Raw genomic sequence first — 19,661 nt, forward strand, 5'->3', positions numbered from 1 at the left:
TTGGGGTATTCCGAATAACTGTTGCAACGGTTAATTTTAAATATATATTTAAAAAAGGAAGTTCTATTAAGTACAATACTCCGTAGATTTAGGATTCTTCCTACAATATAGAACTCGTTATCTAAACACAAGAAAGAACTTTAGTTGTAGAAATATAACAGAATCATTGATAAAATGTTTTAAAACAACACGTTGCTTAAAAAATTCTTAGTTATATTTATCACGTATAGTAAAATCAAATTTCAAAAGATCCACAGTACGCGTTCTTTTCAACAGTGAAATCCCCAGGAAACACCAATCCTGTGGGCTCCACCAATGGGATCTGCCGCATCAAAGGCCAGGTGATAGCCAACATCGATGTTTTTCCCGATCTTTGACTGGTAGACGAACCCGAGTCTGGAGTCCTCCCGCAGCTTGGCCTTCACCATGGTGCCATTCTGGAAGTCGTACTGAAGCCCAATGGCAAACTGTTTCACATTTTCGGAGCTGTAGAGATTCGCCTTTATGGCAAAGGCCCAGGCTTCGCCGATCCTTTGAAATATCGATCCTCGCAGGTCCTCGAAATTCTCACTGCAAGTGAAATATAATGAGGCGTTGCCTATTTAATAATAATCGAAGTTATTGAAGCACCTACAGCTTCAGACCCACTTCGGTCCTCCCATTGTTGTAGCCCAGGCACAGGGCGTGCTTATCGAATCCCTTTTCGTCACAGTTGTACTGCGTTCGATATCCCAGCACCCAGTTCTCCACAGGCGCCACCAGGACATAGCCCAGAAATAGGGGCTCGTTGTACAGCGGCACCACCAGTTCCACCTTCACGGGATCGCGCTCCAAACCGCACTTCAGCTTCGTTTGAAACGTCACCCTAAAGGGTTAATTCACATTTGTATTTCTTGAAAGGAAAAAGTTAGAAAAATAGAAAACACTCACTCGTCTTTCGTGCCAATTGTGGACTTGAGCAGTCCATACAGCCGACTGCCAAAGTTCATGCCGCGCACGCCGATCTCCGAGAGAAGATCATTGTTGGTAAACCAGCCGAGGGACGTGCTGTAGATGCCCACTTCCTTGAACACCTCCATGCCGCCAAAGACGCTCGTCATGGTGGGATATCCCTCGCCGAAGGTGCTCAGATAGAAGTCCGAGTCCGTTTTCGTGGTGCACTGCATCTGCCAGGCGCCGATCTTGAAACCATTGATAAGGCAATCCTTTGCCAAGGCGCCCACATGAAAGTAGGTGGGCATTTCGCCCTCCGCCGGTGGCATGGGTATTATCTCTACCTCGACATCCTTGGCTGGCTTCTCGGGCTCTTCCTCCTTGGGTGGCTCCTGCTTAGAAGCATCCTGCTTGCCTGACTTCTTACTCGGCTCCTCTTGCTTCGCCGGCTCCGGAGACTCCTTCTTATTCGGCACTGTGGTGGCTCGGGTGCGCATCTTGTTGCGGCGAAACAAGTTGCGCAGCCGTTGCTTCATATTAGTCATTTTAAGATGCGTTAAAAAAAATAGCAAAAAAATAGGTAAAAATTTAAAATTTTGGCGAAACGGTAGATCTGACACTGGAAACAAAAACTTCTGATTTGCTCAAATGGACAGATTTTAGTTGAAAGCTAAAAACGGCGTTATATACTTTGTAAAAGAAATACAAACGTAGTTTAGCCAGCCATCCTACACATTAAAGTACCAGGATGCACCGAACTTGTGCTTCCCATTAATGGGATCCCTTCCATCGAAGCCAACGTGGAAGAGAACTTCAATGTCTTCGCGCAGTTTTCTCTGAAAGATGAACCCAAGGCGGGTATCTCCTCGCACCTTGGCCTTCAGCAGGGTTCCAGGTTCCCATTCGTACTGACCTCCAACGGTGATGGTCCTGGCACTCACGTTTCCATACAGGTTGGCCTTCAATGCCACTGCCCACTTTTCGCCAAGGCGCTGGAATATCGATCCTCGGAGCGTCTCGAAATTCTCCCTAAAATATTCACATGTACATAGTTCATTACAGGAAGTTAAGAGCGTAACCTACACCTTCAGTCCGACTTCTGTGTTATCGTTGCTAAATCCTCCGCAGAAGGCGTGCATATTGAAGTCCCTATCCTCCACATTGAACACCGTGCGGTAGCCCAACAAATAGTTCTTGGCCGGCTCCAGCATAATGTAGCCCATTAATAGGGGTTCCCTGTATATGGGAATATAAATTTGCAATTTTCCAGGATTTCGATCGAAGCCGCACTTCAGCTTGCATTGAAATTTGCATCTGCAAAGATTAACATACACTTACATTTCATTTGATTTTGTATATTGCCCTTAAAGGACATAGGAATAACATAGATCATCTCTCTTAAACCTGTAAGGCAACTCCCACCTACCCATCAGTCTGACCAGCGCTGACCATAGACTTCACTATGGCGGACCATGACCCGCCCAGCGCATTACCATGTGCCCCTAGATCTGATAGCAGGTCTCCATCCGACAACCAGGAGAGGGATGCGTGAAAGGGGCCTTGCTCTTTGTACGCCTCCAGTCCTCCGTAGACAGAGTTCCAGGTCGGATAGCCCTCGCCGAAGCTGCTCAGATAGAAGTCCTTCTCCGTCTTCGAGGTGCACTGCAGCTTCCAGCGTCCGATGGTGTAGCCGTGGGTGAGGCACATCTTGGCCAGCAGACCCACGTGGAAGTAGGTGGGCATCTCACCCTCCATCGCTGGAGGCGGCAGAATCTCCACCTTGTTCTCCTCCTTATCCTCTTCTGCACTGCCCGTGTCCTGGGCATTGCCCCTATTCTCATCATTGGGTTCCTGGTATTCGGATGCAAAGCGCTTTCGTCTGTTCCTCCTGAACAAGTTCCGTATCCGGTTTCTCATGGGCATTGTGCCATATAAAAGGTACAAGAATAACACTTGAAATTTTGGAGTGCTTTTAAAATATGATGATATAGTAATATTTATATATATAATTTAGAAATTTGATAAGAATATCGAAGCAAATGTGATCAAAACACAATTTAAATAATTTTCTTTTGATTTGGTTTAGTTTCATTTCTTTACTTGGAATAATTACACAGATAGTTATATTGCCATGATGGAAAACGAAATATACTTGTCATTTGAATAAAGATAAACCAATTTGGAAATTGAAATCGTTGAGTGAATGGCAGCCACATCAGCACTGGAGGGCAATGCCCACGCCGAACCGATGGTTTCCATCCTTGAAGTTGTTGCAATCCAGCACGGCGGATATGGAGGCGGTGATGCCCTCGCGCAGCTTTTGCTCATAGCCCAGGCCCAGCTCCACAAGGTTGTTGATCTTGGCGCGAATGAGGGCGTCTTCCTCCAAGTGATAGATCATGCCCAGGTTGACGACCACATCTCCGCCCTGCTGTTCGCCCTCTGGCGCGTCGGCGCCGCCTCCTCCTCCGGCTCCCTTGGTGACCTCGACACCAGCATCGATCTTCTCGCTCGCCTTGTAGAACAGCGAGGCCAGCCAGGTGTCTCCGTTCTTCCTGCAAGTTTAAAAATTCCCTAAGACCAAGTCCTGGTAACTCGCATCTCCCCTTGGGTACTTACAGCTCGCCGTGCAGGGTGGCTGTTTCATTCGTCCAGCCAAGGGCCACCTTCCAGCCCTTGAGTTCGGTGTTGCCGACATCAAACTCGGTGCCCACGCCGCCGAGGAACTCCTTGTGGCCCACAACCAGCGAGCAGTTGAGTATCGGCTCCGAGTTCAGCCCAATGTCGGCCAGGAAGTTGAAGTTCTCTTGGGCATAGCCCATCTTGAACTTGCCATCCGCCTCGCTATCAAGCACAGTTATATAGAAATGTTAAATTGTTGTTGATACTAAGGACACCCAATGGATTATAACCACCCAAACGCACTTTGATCCCGGCTGAAACTTGGCTTCGACGGCCAGCATCAGGCCCTGGGCCAACTTATCCCGATGCATTATCTCGCCAAAGAGCCAATTCTCCGTGTTCCATCGCTCGGTGAGGGTCAGGCCCTGGTCCTCGATCTTGTACTTGCTCTGCAGCGAGCCGGACACCTTGCTGTTGTCCTGGCTGGCGAAGCCGGTGGTGAAGAACTCGATGCCCGAATTGGTCAGCGTCTTGCAGTCGATCTGCCAGATGCCCGGATGGTAGCCGCGCTTGAAGAGATCGCGGGCCAGCTTGCCCAGGTCGGGGTATGTAGGCGTGGTTTTGGCCATTATGGGCGGTATGAAGAGGTGGTACGGTATATAAGGCCCGACTGATTTTGAAATTTTTTGTCTCTACTGTTCAACAGCCTCGATTAGCCGAAAATTTATATCTAATGCTGCCTGAACAGTGTCGAGTTTTATACAGGACAGATACCTGTGAACTGAAACGCATGGAGTCCTGTGCCTAGCCGAAAAAGTGAAGCGTATCAAATATACAGAACTTGGGATCAGTACAATGTACCATCTTGTCTTTTGTAATTTAAATCCTTCGAAAAGATAAGACTCTTCCCAAGCCTTTCACCACCAACTCTGCAACCAAGTTGTTTCATTTCTTCTCGATTTATTTCTCAGGTAAATGCACAACGAATAGGCTAAGATTGTTAATAAGGATGTGGTTTGGTGTTATGTGTGTCCTAGTTTCGCCGCAAGATTTTAAAGGCAATCCCTAAAGCCTTGAGAACTGAAAAAAATGCAATGTCTTTTGAGCCATAATATTCCTTTTCCATTTTGTTTTTTTTTTGTTTTAATAGGTAAATGTATTTTACTGCACTTTTTCCAACAACAATTTCGCTAATTTTCAATGCACTAATCAAAGCTACATCCAACGACGACGGACTGACCGACCCATCGATTGAACCACCCAGCCCCCTGCATCGTTTGTTGGCAGTGTCTCTCCTGCAGATTCGGGTGGCTGGGGCAGGGAGTGGGCGGATGTGGATGTGGAGATGGCCGGCTGACAACTGATCCAATCGAATCGTTAAGATGTGCAGATTCTCTTTATATTTGACTGTGTGTTGTTATTTTTTGAAGAATATCGTATCTTTTATTTTGTTTGATCTTGTTGTTACTGCACTTGTCTGGCTGCTGTTGTTATTGTTGTTGGGCGTGTGGGGATGTTAGACAACGTTCAAGGATTCCACGACTGGCGAAAAACCAAGGACTTAGGCCTCCAGCTCCAGACCAACACCGATCTTGTGGCCGCCGGCGTTGAAGTTCTTGCCATCGACCAGCGTGGACAGGGTCAGGGTGACTCCGTCGCGCAGCTTCTGCTGGTAGCCCAGACCCACCTGGCTGGCGTTGTTCACCTTGGCGCGCACGCTAGCATCGTCATCCAGCTGATATTTGGCGCCGATGGCGAACTTGGTGTTGCTGGTGCCGCTGGCCCACGACAGCTGCACACCCACATCCAGCTTGTCCGAAGTGCGTTGGAAGATCGAGCCGCTGAACTCCTGGCCATCGTTGCTAAACAGTAAAAGGAGTCCATTAGTTTGGATTGATTTTTGCCAAGTGTGCCAGGTGTACTTACACAGCTGTGTGCAGAACAAAGTCCTTGGTGGTGTAGCCAAGGGCAAAGTTGTTGGTGGTCAGCTTGGACTGTTGTGTGTCAAATGCGGTCTGGTAGCCGGCCAACCATCCCTGGTAGCCAAGCACGGCAGAAGCATTGATCAAGGGGCCCTTCAGATCAATGTTCACATCCGAATCGGCCTTGACGTTCTCATGGCCGTAGGCAACCTTGAACTTGCCGTTCTTGTTTCTGATGGAGATGAAGAGTACTACAAGTTAGTAATCTGGCCAATCACAATTTATATTACAACAAGGAAGCTTTTAACTATTTAATTATATAAATGACTATTTTTGCGGTTATAAGAATATGCAATAACTTTGTTCTTACCCAGACTGGGGAGCGAAGTTGCCCTCCAGGGACAGCTTCAGACCCTCGAGGAGCTGATCCTGGACAGCAACCTCGGTGAACAGCGTGTTGTCTGTGTTCCACTTCTCGGTGAGGGTCAGGCCGTAGTCCTTGACCTTGTACTTGGTCTCCAGGGAGCCGAAGACCTTTCCAGACTCCTGGTTGGAGTGTCCGGCTGTGTTGAACTCGATGCCCGACGAGGTCTTGGTCTTCAGATCGAGCTTCCACAGGCCAAAGTTGTAGCCTTTGCTGAAGATGTCGCGAGCCTGTTTGCCCAAATCGCTGTATGATGGAGGAGCCATCTGGAATGGATTGAAATGGAATACATTCAATCGCACCGCCAATTAGTTGGTGAATAATCGATAATCGTGACGATGATGGTACTTATTGCGAAATCACTTCGCTCGCCAGGTCAATAATTGCGTTAAGCAAACGATAAATTTAATCTTATCAGCAACATGATGATTATTACTTTTTGCTCGACTTGATTTCAAAGTGATCTATTGGCCGCAATTGAAAAGGGAAAACTAAAACTAGAAAACATCAACATGGTAGAAGAATTTCGCGGGCCATTGCTCGTTTCACTTTGGCTAAATGTCAATTTTGTGCGGCGAAAATAAATAAATCAATTTAAATTAGTGTTCAAGGCGGCCACATGGACAGAATCCCCAACTGAAGCAGGGAAAACTGTGAGGGACTGCGGAGGGGGCATTGCACGTCTGGGGCAAAAGAAAATGACCAGGAAAATGGGAGCAAATCGGGGATCATAATGTGAGTAATAGGTCTAGTATTTTCCAGAAATGGATGGTTTATGATACCAAGGCAATTCAATCTATTGAATATATTCCCTATTCATCTGGCCACAGGTGTGCCTTCTATGTTTACGTTCCGTTCTCGCTGGCATTAATTGCTGGTCAGTTCGTTCCGTTAGGCTAGCGATCATTGACTCGGATGCTAACTGCACATTTGCAATGTCTGCTTTGGTCTCTGCTTCGATGTTTCTATTTGCGTGACGTCAGGAATGCGACACACAGGCGCGGCAGGAATATTAGTCGCGGTGAATTTGTATACGTGTTCAGCCCAAAAACTATTTCTTTTAAGAACATTGGAGAAAAATCTACCAAAATATCCAATTGAATTTGATATATAGATATTGAGGGGGTTGTAGTGGTGCGGTGGGGAGAAATCACGGCAATCTAGGCGGAAAATTATGAAAAGCAGACAAAAGTTTTTATGGCCGGCAGCCAAACGTTAAATGAGATGAGCTCTTATTCTTCCGGAAGTCAGGTGATATAACCTGGTCACTTGCTCTTGAAAAAAAAAATGGTATCAGGTGGATATCCCGGTGCAAATGAATCAGCATCTCTGTGTTGATGACCTTGACAAGCGGGTCATAAAGTGGGTGGGTGGGTGTCTGGTTGTGCAGTGCATTTTGTTAGCAAGTTGCATAACAGCTGGGAAATCGATGGGCAAAAAAGGGAAGCGAAGCTAAGCAAGTAGCAGCACGAAAAGGTGGGCTATTGATTTTCCAGGTGACGTCACTGACGTCACGATAATACCACCCACAATCGCCAAGTGCACCCACCTCACATGACCACAAACAAAACGGCGATTTAGAACGTTGGAGAGCGGAATCGAAAATGTTTATTGAGCGAGCTGCTGGCTGGTGGATGGCAACATGGCGATAACGAACGGAATTGATCAAAACAATTTAAACGAGAGCGCAAACACATTGGCTGCAAATGCGTTACGTAACAGAAATTCGCCAGGCACTTTTCCATCGCTTTCTCTGCTTCTTTGCCCCTTTTTTTCGCCGGCAGCTGCTGCCAATGAACTGTGAAGGCATTGGTGTGCGTGGGGTGTGCATATGTGTGTGTGATAGCTGGCCGGCTTAATATCCCCTTTAAATTTCTGAATTATTAATTAATTATTGTGTCATTTAGTGATAACAAGCTCGCTTTTCGTCAGCCAGCAAAAAGTGCTCAGCCCTTTTGCTTTTCGTTCATGCGCGTGTCTAACTTGCAATTTTTTCATTTCGAGGTTATGAAATCACTGACACCGAAAATCCTGATTTTCCTTTCACCCATAGGGGTACTCATTACAATTCACCGAATTTTTAGGGGGTTTGGCTTTTGAACTACTTACTTTTGATGAGTTTAAGTTTGGTTAGAGTGTAATGCGAAACGCAGAGGAACAGAGACAACCACGACAAACGTACACCACAAAATTTTGTAATTCTGTGCCTTAGTGTTACCAGCCGAAGAAATTCTTCCAATGGCTTTAGCCTGAATCAAGTGGCGATGAACAGTTTCCGGTAACACTGCGCCACTCTGTATGGTTTATGGTCACACTTTTTGTAACGGAAATTCAAAGGCAAACGGTTAATTACAATTTGTATTTTAATTGCAATTCAATTTTTCATTTAAGAAATTCTCTATGTTAAGAAGAATAGCTATTCAGCATAGTGTTTTCATAGAAAAAACTTTTTTCTGAAAGTGGGCGCTTGACAGTTATGGTAAAATGGGAAAAACAATAAAAATGCAATAAATATTTTACATCGTTATTGATTGACACCAATCAAGTGCATCGCCTTTATTTATAGATGATTGTGCGTGCACTCGTGCAGGGCAGCCAATCGACCGAGTAATCCCAATCGGATGGGCTAAAAGCGAGACCAGTGCATTTGCCGTGCGGCGACAGAATGTTGAAGGCCCGTCTGCAGGAGGACGCCCTGCTGGGACGCTGTTTGGCCACCTCGTGCTCCGTGGAGCGGGGTGAGCTGGTGCTGGAGGAGCTGCCCTTCGCACGCGGACCGAAGCGCGACAGCGGCATCGTCTGCCTCGGATGCTACCAGTTCCTGCAGTTCGGAGAGGACGGCGATTCGCTGGACCGCTGCGAACTCTGCGATTGGCCGCTGTGCGGATCGTGTGCCGACGACGAAGACGTCACGGAGCATCGCGGAGAGTGCCAGGTCTTCTCCGCCGCACGTGTCACTTTCGCCGGGAATGTGAGCGATGATGGCGTCTGCCCGCAGTTGGATTGCATAACCATATTGAGGTTAGTTCGAGGGCGCTCCAGCGGGGCGGGGATGGCGGTACTGGGGAATCCGGAGCATCGGGGCTACTGGGGGAGCCTGGGCGGTCTGTCGGAATATTAGTTTTGGCAGCGGCGGCCCCGCATTTCTCGGAGATCGCTTGCGAGCCGGCAGATACCGATGCTCATGGCGACGACGTCAAAGAAGGCGGATGGATGGATCAACAACACTGTGAAGGGGACAGTGGAGCGAATCGTTCAAATAGTAGCTAAATTTTAATATTATGTTCATATAATACTATACTATAATACTATTCAAGCCGAGGTACAAATTTTTAAATTAGTCAGTAAAATAACATGAAAGACTTCAAAGTAATGAAGATTAATGTACCACCTTGTTATTAAAGGTTTCATAGCCAAACGGAAATTTAGGCACTGTGAATTATTATTTTAATATTGTGTGTTTACTAATCCATCGCACATGTTAAAATAGATGGGTACAAAGTACATAGAAATAGAACTAAGAAGCCCAGCAACTTGAGATTTGTATTAGGATGGACCTTATAGCAAAAAACTTCACCAATTTATTACTTAATTTGTACTAATTTTATAGCGAAAGATGAAATATTACTAATAGAAATAGAAGTTAGCTCTTCACTTAATTTAGCAATGAAAATTTGTTAAAAACTAGAACTGCTCACCTTATTTATCTGCATGCCCACTGTGCCCCGCAAATTTGATGCTTTATGTCGGCGGAGCAGGCAAAAATGTAGCCATGTAGTGGGGTAGATGGCATCATTCGTGAGGTTTGCCCATGATATGAGATCTGAGATCTCAGTTCGGCCAACCGGCATCAGTCAGCGAAATGACATCGCCGCCAACGCTGTCGGTGAATCGGACAGCGGTTCAGTGGAGTCCGGTCTGCGGACGCTTTCTGGTGGCCAAGGGAGCGACTCTTGGCCACGGTCTGCTAATCGAGGAGCTGCCCCTTGCCGTGGGACCCAAGTGCAATGGACCAGTGGTGTGCCTGGGATGCTACCAGCCCGATCCGGATCCTGTGGAGGGGCTCTGCAGCGAATGTGGCTGGCCGGTGTGCGAGGAGTGCTCCCAGCAAGCGGATAACACCCACTACCAGCTGGAGTGCCGCGAGCTGAGGGATGCCCGGGCACGATTCTTCCCCCTGCCCAGCGGGAGCAGCCACTGCCCGCAATTGGACTGTATTATGCCGCTCAGGTGAAGCCCAGTGGGAGGAACAAAAATAGACCCAGGCACCAAACGAACTGATAGCGTCACTATTTTATCCGCTCAAGTAATATTTATATACAAAGAGCTTTCATTAATAATTAGAAAAGGAAGATACCTTCCCTTTGATGTAGTTACGTATATTCAATAGACCATGTTCATAGGATACTTGTGCTCCAAATCCTGCTTACTTAGAATAACCACTCAACTTCGCTACCTTCAGGGTTCTGCTGGCGAAGGAGGCGAATCCCGAGCGATGGGATAACGAGGTGGCACCCATGGAGCACCACGAGGAGGAGCGCAAGAAGGACGCCGATGTGTGGCACGCGGATCGCGTAAACATCGCCCAGTACTTGCGCGGTCCCTGCAAACTGGCCTCCCGATTCAGCGAGGAGCTGATCATGCAGGTGGTCGGTGTGCTGGAGGTGAACGCCTTTGAGGCGCGGAGCCCCAAGGGCTATCCACTGCGGTGTCTCTTTCCCTACACCGGCATTCTGGCCCACAACTGTGTGCCCAACACATCCAGGAGCATCTATCCCAGCGAGGGATACAAGTGAGTTCAAGTAGATATATTATTCAGAAGAAGTCTAGAATTACATTTCCGCTGTTGCGCGCCTAAAATAAGTCTATATCCAGTGTCCAAGTGCCAACTATCCAGACATAACCGAAATTATTCTCTCCCAAAGAATCAGACTGCGTGCCATGGTGGACTTGGAGGAGGGCCAGCCCCTGCACCACAGCTACACCTACACATTGGATGGCACTGCCCAGAGACAGAAGCACCTGAAGCAGGGCAAGTTTTTCACCTGCCAATGCGATCGCTGTCTGGATCCCACGGAGTTGGGCACGCACTTCTCCAGCCTGAAATGTGGCCAGTGCGCCGAGGGATTCCAAGTGCCCAGGCAGCCGACAGGTGAGCAGAAAAGCTCGAAAAACCTCAAGAAATTAATTAGCTGACCAAGCTCGTAATCCACTTCACAGAACCGGACACCAGTTGGAATTGCGCGAGCTGTGGCTCCGACACCAGCAACGTGGAGGCACTGACGCTGCTCCAATCCCTCCAATCCGAAGTAAATGCTGTGCAAGCACTGCCCATGGCAGCCAAGCGGCTGGAGGAGGTCGAACGACTGTTGCGCAAGTACAAATCGCTGCTGCATCCGCAGCACTTTATCGCCACTGGGCTGAGGCAGCTGCTCATCGAGATGTACGGGCGCGTTAAGGGCTACGAGATGGTACAGCTGCCGGACCACCAGTTGGAGCGCAAAGCAGAGCTCTGCCGCCAAGTGCTGAAAGTGCTGAACAGCTTCGAACCGGGTCTGAGCCGCACACGCGCCATGAATCTCTACGAGCTGCACGTGCCACTGGTGCTCCTGGCCAAGAGTGGCTTCATTGCCGGCAAGCTGAAGGGCGGCGAGCTGCGAGCCCGCCTCGTGGACGCCATAGATCTGCTGAAGGAGTGTGTGGAGATCCTGGAGTTCGAGGACAAGAGCTCCCAGGAGGGAGTGCTGTGCGTCGTGGCGAAGCAGGCACTGAAACAGCTTACACTGAGCGTGGAGGGACTGGGAAGCGAACTTGATTGATTACTTATGCATATCGGTTAGCTTTATTGGGAACAGTTCTAGGGACACAAACTGCGGAGGTGTTGGTGTTACATTAAAAATCTTGTTAGTGCTGCTCGATGGTCGTAAATGTCAAAAGAACAATAAACTACAACTAAACAGTGATTACAATTATTACAAACTAATGCTGCACAGTGATTTGGATGAGTGTTTGATCTCTGTTTTATTTTTGGTATTTGCGTCATTCTCGGGTTTATCGTAAATGCTTTTATAAGGACTTAAATCCTAGCTATGTAGTATTGTATACAGTTGAGATTTTTCTACGTCTCAAACTAGAATGTGCTGCTTACTTGGATACTGGTAAAAAATACCCCGGGTGGCCGAAGAATTAATTGATGTTCCTTCACATCGGTGTAGAAATAATCAACGCATGTGTTCTTAAACAAGCAGCTGCCAAAAGTTCCTTATAAAATATCCGTGTTCATTTTGAGTATGCTCCTGCTGTCCGCGACGCTGCTTTCTATATATTTATAATTTTAAAACATTATAAACTAAAGCATAAATTAAGTTGGAATCTGCATATAATACACAATACGAAATACGATTCAATTTGACTGGCTGTGGGTGGGGATAGGGGGTGTTTAAAAAATCACACATTGATTAAAAACTAAAAACACTCTTGGGCTCGTTTAGCCGCACAGTAAACGCAAGGACAAAATATAAAGAATATTTCCTGACCCTAGACCTCGTGGCTCAGAAGAGGCGTATCGTGGTAGCGGGAGGCGTGGTTCAAACTAGTGCAGGGCAGCAGCCACAGCGCCGGGTGTCCGCGTCCAAACACGTCCGCCAGCAGCTGGTACTTGCGCCGGTTGGGCCGGTAGGTGCCCTTCTGCTGTATCGCCTCCACGGCCGTCTCGTCGTACAGAATCGCGTGCAGCTGGTCCACCATGATGGCCGTAACGAACAGGCCGAACAGCGCCGAAACCAGCATTAGGATAACCGAGTGAATCCTGTAACGGCAACGGAATGAAATCAGGAGTATTAGTCGTACTCTTCAAAATGACGTTGCCAAGTAACCCATTTAAGGCACATATCATTTGCTTAAGAACTAACAAAGCACTCATCTTCCACCTGGCAATGCAATTGATGCAATTCCGCTTAGCATTCGATTCAGGCAACCCCAAATAAGGTACTTGGTTCTGCTATTGTTGTGGCATAGAAAACTTACATTCGCAACTGGGTTTCAATCACGTTCTGGCTGCACTCCTCGCAGGGCCACACCCAGGAACCGACGATAAGGGCAATGGAGTAGAGCGACAGCAGAGCCACGTAGATGAGGAACTGCAGGAAGTACTTCTGGTTGCGCTCGCCCACGCAGTTGTTGATCCACGGGCAGTGGTGATCCATGCGACGGATGCACCGCTTGCAGATGCGACAATGGTGGGCACGCGGTGGCCTATAAGTTTCGCAGCGGGTGCACACGGTCCACTCGCTGCTGTGTCCATTTCCGGGCGGAGGATTGTTCTTGTTGGTGGTGTGCAGGTCGGAGAAGTCCAGACGGTTGGCGGGCAGTGGCACAGTGCCTGGATCGGAGAACACGGCCTTGGAATGGGACATGGCCAGCAGGAAGACGACGGTATTGAAGAGCACCACATGGAAGGACATCCAGAGGCTGCCGCCAGGTGATAGATATATATGTAATGACGTCATGATAATTTCTGTACGCATTACTCACCTGCCCGGCATGGTGGTCAGGATGATCCAGCGGATGACCACATAGTCCGCGTAGAGAACTGCTCCGTAGGTGACCACCAGACAAGCGATGCCGCAGGGATCCCGGATAAACACCATTGCTATGCTGCCTGCGTCTTATTGGACTGACCTAGGTGCAATTGCCTCTGCCCCTTCTATTTAATTCAATTAGAAACCGAAGGGGCTGATGTTCCTAGCCCCCTCCCCCTGAAAATCGACGGGCGAAAAATAACAATTGTTGCTGTAGTTCCACGGCTCGTCTGGCGATCCTCCATCCACTGCTGGACGGGATTCGAGGCTCCTGGTGGCGGTCTCGTCGGCTGCCGCAGTTTGCCCACTTACTGGTGGGTGCACGATTCACAAATCGACCGTTTCATCGACTTTATAGGGTTTATTTTACGCTTGAAATTGTCATTTATTTATTTAGGGTGACCGTTTGCAGAAAGTGCCAAAATCTGGCTTTACTCACGAACTGGAACTATTTAACGCTCATGGGCGCAGCCCAATTAATTTTAGGGGGTTAGCAAAAGGAATTGGTTAAAAGATACAAAGATATAATTATAATAATTCGACATATCTCAATCTTTTTTTTTAAATCTTATAAACCGTTTATTAAACATAATAGTAAAATCTGAAATAAGTTGTTACAAAATTCAAACTCGAAACCAGTCAATTCCTGGCCGTGTTCTCCTTGCCGCGCTCCCGTTTCTGGAGCTGCAGTTCCCTTTCGGCCATTCCCGCCTTGACCCAATAGTGCGTCATCACCTCCACCAAGGTGATCCGGCCCTTGCTCTCCTTGCGAAGCAGCTACAAAGGTAAAATCACCGTTATTTGAATGGATCTGCCAAGAAACATCCTGCAACTTACCCCGCCAATCAGTTCCTTGCAGCCCTTGGTCAAGTGCGGCGGATAGGAGATCTCCATGCGCCTGATCTTGCTGTAGGTGCTCTCCGTGCTGTTCGACTCAAAGGGCGGACACCCGACGACGAACTCGTAGCACAGGATGCCCAGACACCACTGGTCCACCGAGTCGTCGTAGGAGTTTCCGTCTACCATCTCCGGCGGCAGGTAGTCTAGGGTGCCGCACAGAGTCCTCCGCTTGTTGTTGGGTGTGTGCGCCGACCAACCAAAGTCGGCCAGCTTCAGATCGTCGGTGCTGGTCAGCAGGATGTTCTCGGGTTTCAGATCCCGATGGATCACGTTGTTCAGGTGACAGTAGTTGAGGGCATTCGCCACCTGGTAGGTGTACTTCGCAGACCTCGGTTCATCAAATCGATGATTGGGTGCTCCACGCAGGTGCTTGAAGAGCTCGCCCTCGGAGGCAATTTCCAGGGCCAAATAGATGCGGCTCTCGTCGTGGAACCAGGTTAGCAGGCGCAGGATGTTCGGGTGCTTAAGCCGCGACTGGATCTCGATCTCGCGCAGAACCTGACGCTGCACACAGCCCTTGCGCAGCTCCTCCTTGAACATGACCTTCATGGCCACTAGGTAGTGCGAGTGGCGCTCCCGGGCCAGATAGACACGTCCGAATTTGCCGCGTCCCAAGTGGGCGCCCATCTCAAAGTCGCGGGGACTCCAATCGTATCTAGAGGAACCATTGTAAGTACGGATCGGATACGTTTGCTTATTATTACTACGTACGGCTGTCCGTATGCGTCGTGGGACATCATCTTGAGGCACATATTCTTGATCGGCTCCTGGTGCTCCTCGGGCACCTTGGCCATCAGGTGCGGCAGGTGGGTGCGGTTGGCGTGTTTCGCGCGGGAAAGCGTCATGGCGCAGGCTTATTAATAAAATGTAATGATTTCCTAGTAAATAAATTCGTTTAAGTTGTATTTTCCTTTAGCGTCCCTTTTGTTTGCGCGTTTTTTTCGAATGCTGTGATTAGTGGGACCGCATGCTAGAAACTACATATTCTGTGACTTTATTTGAATCAGTTAAATAACTGTATTTTTAAATTCGGGCATAATATATTTCGATGTTCCTGATATAAAAGTAAATGTTAAAACATATAATATATATTGTGTAATGTGTATATTTATTAATTTATAAACGCCACGTCAGTCAAAAATAAGTTTAGGTTATTTGCATAGAATAATTTTAAAAAAGGATAAACTCAAATCATAAGATGTGTAGAAGATTTCTATCATCAGTTGTCTAATTGTATATACAACATTAATAATATATTATATACGTAAATGAACATATTTTGCCTAATTTAGTACTCGAATACCCTTTGCTAACCGTCGAGGCTTAGCTAAAAAAAATCCATTGGATTTCCCGAGTATACACAATCTGGCCACACTCGCCATTAGTCATTTTTTTACACAATAAACGTAAATTAAGCGAATTTGTAAGCGCTATTTGGAAGTATTTAGCAGGATCGAAGTGATATAAACAGCCCGAAGGAGATTTGGAATAAAGCGAAAGGCATTCTACAGGAGGAAGCACACAAAAGGGGGCATTCAAACGCCGTGACGCACCGAAAATCGATTGGACAGGAAAAACAATAGGGAAACCAGACAAAGATCAACTGATTTGGATTTTATTGACCCCGGGGCAACGCAAATTATTGGCAGGTAGCTGAGCGAGCGGTTTGGTCATAAAGATGGGAATCTTTGGACAGTCGTCGCCATTCGACGCCGACGTCGGTGAGTTCCATCTTTCAATAAGCTGGTGGGTTGGCCAATTGGACGAGCCGCAGTTCCAATTGGACTGCACCACGGACCACTGCGTTTCGTAGTTTCCTATCCTTATCTGCGGTTTTAACACCCGCACATCACCACATTTACCCTGCTTTTCCTATGAACCCGATTCCCAATTAAGCAGACAACAAAGAAAGTCATGTGAGATGCTGTGCGCAGCTCTGCGCCGTTCGTTGAACTTCTTATTGGAGTTGTTAGATGGCAGTCGCTGACCTTGAGTGACGTAGCACCCGCTTACAACTCACACCCCCTCCGCCACCGTCCACAGCCATCCCCCTTCCCTTAATGTAATTTAGCTAGTTTCCGATTTTATTGATTTTCCTTAGCTGCAATCAGGTCTCAAACAGCCTTATCTTTGTTGTGCTGTGACTCAGAATTCAGTTTTTATTTGACTGATAAGCTAATGCGGTTCATTCCTTTCTTATTTTATAGAAAAAGCCACCAGCGAGACCAACACCAACGACAACTGGTCTCTGATTCTGGATGTCTGCGATAAGGTAACGACCAATCCCCGCCTGGCCAAGGATTGCCTGAAGGCGGTGATGCGCCGCATGGGCCACACCGATCCTCACGTGGTAATGCAGGCGATTACGCTGCTCGATGCCCTGTCCAATAACTGCGGAAAACCCCTCCATTTGGAGGTGGCTTCACGGGACTTCGAGACCGAGTTCCGGCGTCTGTTGGGCAAAGCTCAGCCAAAGGTTTCCCTGGTGAGTACAAAGAGTGTAAATACACTTTTTTCCATTCTGAAGCCTACTTTTCGATTCACAGAAAATGCGTCAAGTGCTCAAGAACTGGGCTGAAAACGACTACAAGAATGATCGAGAGCTCGACTTGATACCCGCTCTCTACACCAAGTTGCGCCTAGAAGGGTACGATTTCAGGAATTTGGGCGATAAGACCAGCAAGACTGTTGCCGAGAAGGCGGCCGCCCTGCCCAAAGATCCGAATGTGGTCAGCAGCCAGCAGGAGGAGGACGACATTGCCAAGGCCATCGAATTATCGTTAAAGGAGAACAAGGGCAGTCCAAAGACCGGGAGTGGAGCCAGTACCGGCACCGCCAGTGCCTATCCATCCTTGTATCCATCTTTCGCTGCCACCGGTTCCAGCGCCCCGAGCGGTGAGGCCAGCTCCGCTCCAGCGCCGGAGCCGAGAAAGGTTCGAGCTCTTTACGATTTCGAAGCTGCCGAGGAAAACGAATTGACCTTCTTTGCCGGCGAGATCATTCACGTGCTGGATGATAGCGATCCAAACTGGTGGAAGGGATACAATCAGCGCGGCGAGGGTCTCTTCCCCTCGAACTTTGTCACTGCCGATCTGTCCGTCGATCCCGAGCGGCTGGACATCAATCAGCAGCATAAGTCGGCCGCTGCCGCGGGGCAACGAGAGTTGGATTCCGCTGCGGCTCTGCAGCAAAAGACTGAAGCGGCAGCTGCTGCCGCCGCAGCTCAGCCTGTGGAGATCGATGAGGGTAAGATCGACCGGCTGCTGCATCTGCTGCACGAGGCCAATCCCGAAGATCCCTCGCAGGACAGCGACGAAATGCTGCAGTTGGAGCAGGAGGTCCATCAGATGGGTCCGCTGATCGACGCCGAGCTGGAACGCGTCGACCGTAAGCACGCTCAACTGACACAGCTGTCCAGCGACCTTGTGGACGCCATTAATCTTTACCATACCTTGATGCGGGACGATCGGGCTGCTGCTGGCCATTTTGCCGCCACTGCTGGCGGCTTCATGCCTGGACTAGCTGGCTTTCCGGGGGCCGCTCTGTACGGTGCTCCAGGTTATCCTGCAGCAGGTGGTTTCCCACAGACCCAAAACTATCCGGGCATGCACTCGATGCCATATGGCCCCGTACCAAATCCTCCCACTTCTGCTCCATCGCAGGCCCCTGGAGCTCCTGGTGGTTATCTGGGTCAAGCGCAGGGGCAGGTGCCACTGCCCTATCAGAACGGACATGCCGCACAGATGAACTGTTAGTATAAGGGAGAAAGAATATTTTCGTATAATGACAGCATTATCTTTCATCTTTCTAGCGCTGCCAGCCCATTTGACTCAACCAACTGGCACTGCACCTTTGCCCCAGCCAATTTACACTCAGCCCACACCCGTGACAACCCAACAGCAGCCACTACCCCAGCATCCTCAGCAGCCGCCACAGCAGCAACCCCAGCAGCCCCCACAGCATCCCCAGAACAGCTACCACATCGACCCCCAGTCGCAGTACGCCCAAGTTCCGCCCGCAGTCACACAAATCCAGCAGCAGCAGCAGCCACCGGCTCCGCACGCTTACATGTCGCCGCAGCATCAGCAGGCACCGCCGCCACAGGGATACCAGCCAGGACCAAATCTGTATGCACCAAACGGATCGCCGGCTGTCGTCAACCCACAGAGCTACATTTCCCCACAGCAACATCAACAGCAGCCACAACACCCACCACCACACGATCAGTTTAGTCAGCTGCACCAGCAGATGGCCGCCATGTCCATGGCTGGCGGACCGCCAGTCGGGGCGCCCGGCTATCACATGCAGAACGATGCTGTCAAGAACAACATTCCTATCTACCAGCAGCAGCGGTAAAAACGCTGGAATAATACAGAGACCTTCACTTGGTTCGCTTAGATTGCCCAAGCAACTTTAAACTTTACTCTATTCTGTCAAGAGGATGCAAACGAGTATGTTACTTTCGGATAACTTGCCGAACGTCGGAAGTTGTCAAATCTCTGCTATGTATATTTTGAGGGGCGAGAAGAGAAATTGTCAGTGAACCAAAAATGTCTACTATCCTTTAAAATAATGAGAGAAGCCAAATTAATTTCAAGTGTATCCTTACGATCTGTCTTTCTTTATATTTGATAAAACACCATTTTGGCCAGCGAAACGATATATTTTTTGGAAGAAAGGTAAACAAGTCGAAGAAGATATATATACCATATAAATAATCTGTATTCAACACCACGTATATCTTTGTATTTAGTGCAGGGGAGATAACTATTATGTATTATGTTTATTGTACGGATTATATGATAAATCTAACGAAACGAATCACATTCATTAAAATCATAAAATATACTAAGTAAACCACGTCTTTGAAAATTGTTCTTCAAAAGCTTGTAGCTTACATTTGTGATTTAGTAGTTGGCAAGCTTTTTCTCCTAGAAACCGCATATGAATCATTTCCACAATTTTTTTTGGAAATCGGATAAATTTCTTACAAATTTAAATTTTTTAAATGATAAAGAAAACTTTGATAATGAATTCTTGCTAATGGTGTTGACTAGTCAAAAACACTCAGCTGAATTCCGAGCATAGAAATGATTTATTTATTCCTCACTTGAATCTTTTGTTTATTTTTATGATATTTATTTAATTTACTTTTTACTATCGATGCAATAAAACATGAAAGCAAAATTCTTTATATTTTTCTAAGAAAATTTGGAAACTATTCTATAACCTGCACTATAACTGAAACAATTGTGAATGAGATTTAGATTTGCACATATT

General features: G+C 47.8%; 8 protein-coding genes across 10 annotated transcripts; 2 read left to right on the top strand and 6 right to left on the bottom strand.

Annotated features, from left to right (window-relative positions):
* Positions 1-192: 192 nt before the first annotated feature.
* On the bottom strand, positions 193-1,631 carry LOC6527194 (voltage-dependent anion-selective channel). 2 transcript variants are annotated; one of them, XM_002088252.3, is made up of 3 exons: positions 931-1,628; positions 635-865; positions 193-570 (listed from the first exon to the last, which is right to left on the bottom strand). In XM_002088252.3, exons 1-3 carry the CDS (start codon positions 1,476-1,478, stop codon positions 270-272), a joined length of 1,080 nt encoding a protein of 359 aa, XP_002088288.1. In that variant the 5' UTR covers positions 1,479-1,628; the 3' UTR covers positions 193-269. The 2 variants fall into 2 exon arrangements, with proteins under 2 accessions (XP_002088288.1, XP_039226406.1); XM_039370472.2 differs by having other exon boundaries at positions 490-570; positions 631-865; positions 931-1,631.
* On the bottom strand, positions 1,573-2,931 carry LOC6527195 (voltage-dependent anion-selective channel). Its single transcript, XM_002088253.3, has 3 exons — positions 2,360-2,931; positions 2,017-2,247; positions 1,573-1,962 (listed from the first exon to the last, which is right to left on the bottom strand). Exons 1-3 carry the CDS (start codon positions 2,854-2,856, stop codon positions 1,662-1,664), a joined length of 1,029 nt encoding a protein of 342 aa, XP_002088289.1. The 5' UTR covers positions 2,857-2,931; the 3' UTR covers positions 1,573-1,661.
* Positions 2,932-2,998: 67 nt separating this feature from the next.
* Positions 2,999-4,341, bottom strand: LOC6527196 (voltage-dependent anion-selective channel). Its single transcript, XM_002088254.4, has 3 exons — positions 3,859-4,341; positions 3,553-3,777; positions 2,999-3,488 (listed from the first exon to the last, which is right to left on the bottom strand). The coding sequence occupies exons 1-3, from the start codon at positions 4,182-4,184 to the stop codon at positions 3,149-3,151; spliced, it is 891 nt and encodes a 296-aa protein (XP_002088290.1). The 5' UTR covers positions 4,185-4,341; the 3' UTR covers positions 2,999-3,148.
* Positions 4,342-4,498: 157 nt separating this feature from the next.
* Positions 4,499-8,160, bottom strand: LOC6527197 (voltage-dependent anion-selective channel). Its single transcript, XM_002088255.4, has 4 exons — positions 8,011-8,160; positions 5,848-6,167; positions 5,482-5,709; positions 4,499-5,417 (listed from the first exon to the last, which is right to left on the bottom strand). The coding sequence occupies exons 2-4, from the start codon at positions 6,165-6,167 to the stop codon at positions 5,117-5,119; spliced, it is 849 nt and encodes a 282-aa protein (XP_002088291.1). The 5' UTR covers positions 8,011-8,160; the 3' UTR covers positions 4,499-5,116.
* A 368-nt stretch (positions 8,161-8,528) lies between these two features.
* On the top strand, positions 8,529-11,880 carry LOC6527199 (SET domain-containing protein SmydA-8). 2 transcript variants are annotated; one of them, XM_015198143.3, is made up of 4 exons: positions 8,529-8,922; positions 10,364-10,693; positions 10,827-11,053; positions 11,122-11,880. In XM_015198143.3, the coding sequence occupies exons 1-4, from the start codon at positions 8,567-8,569 to the stop codon at positions 11,718-11,720; spliced, it is 1,512 nt and encodes a 503-aa protein (XP_015053629.1). In that variant the 5' UTR covers positions 8,529-8,566; the 3' UTR covers positions 11,721-11,880. The 2 variants fall into 2 exon arrangements, with proteins under 2 accessions (XP_015053629.1, XP_002088293.1); XM_002088257.4 differs by lacking the exon at positions 8,529-8,922 and adding an exon at positions 9,749-10,131.
* Positions 11,717-13,892, bottom strand: LOC6527200 (palmitoyltransferase ZDHHC3). The gene is made up of 3 exons (XM_002088258.4): positions 13,435-13,892; positions 12,928-13,371; positions 11,717-12,709 (listed from the first exon to the last, which is right to left on the bottom strand). Exons 1-3 carry the CDS (start codon positions 13,548-13,550, stop codon positions 12,439-12,441), a joined length of 831 nt encoding a protein of 276 aa, XP_002088294.1. The 5' UTR covers positions 13,551-13,892; the 3' UTR covers positions 11,717-12,438.
* A 143-nt stretch (positions 13,893-14,035) lies between these two features.
* Positions 14,036-15,354, bottom strand: LOC6527201 (aurora kinase B). Its single transcript, XM_002088259.2, has 3 exons — positions 15,093-15,354; positions 14,319-15,036; positions 14,036-14,258 (listed from the first exon to the last, which is right to left on the bottom strand). Exons 1-3 carry the CDS (start codon positions 15,224-15,226, stop codon positions 14,121-14,123), a joined length of 990 nt encoding a protein of 329 aa, XP_002088295.1. The 5' UTR covers positions 15,227-15,354; the 3' UTR covers positions 14,036-14,120.
* A 390-nt stretch (positions 15,355-15,744) lies between these two features.
* LOC6527202 (signal transducing adapter molecule 1) lies at positions 15,745-19,568 on the top strand. The gene is made up of 4 exons (XM_002088260.4): positions 15,745-16,102; positions 16,589-16,866; positions 16,928-18,131; positions 18,193-19,568. The coding sequence occupies exons 1-4, from the start codon at positions 16,060-16,062 to the stop codon at positions 18,735-18,737; spliced, it is 2,070 nt and encodes a 689-aa protein (XP_002088296.1). The 5' UTR covers positions 15,745-16,059; the 3' UTR covers positions 18,738-19,568.
* The last annotated feature ends 93 nt before the right edge of the window (positions 19,569-19,661 follow it).

The sequence above is a fragment of the Drosophila yakuba genome, chromosome 2L (assembly GCF_016746365.2).
Source record: "Drosophila yakuba strain Tai18E2 chromosome 2L, Prin_Dyak_Tai18E2_2.1, whole genome shotgun sequence".
Classification (NCBI taxonomy): Eukaryota; Metazoa; Arthropoda; class Insecta; order Diptera; family Drosophilidae; genus Drosophila; species Drosophila yakuba.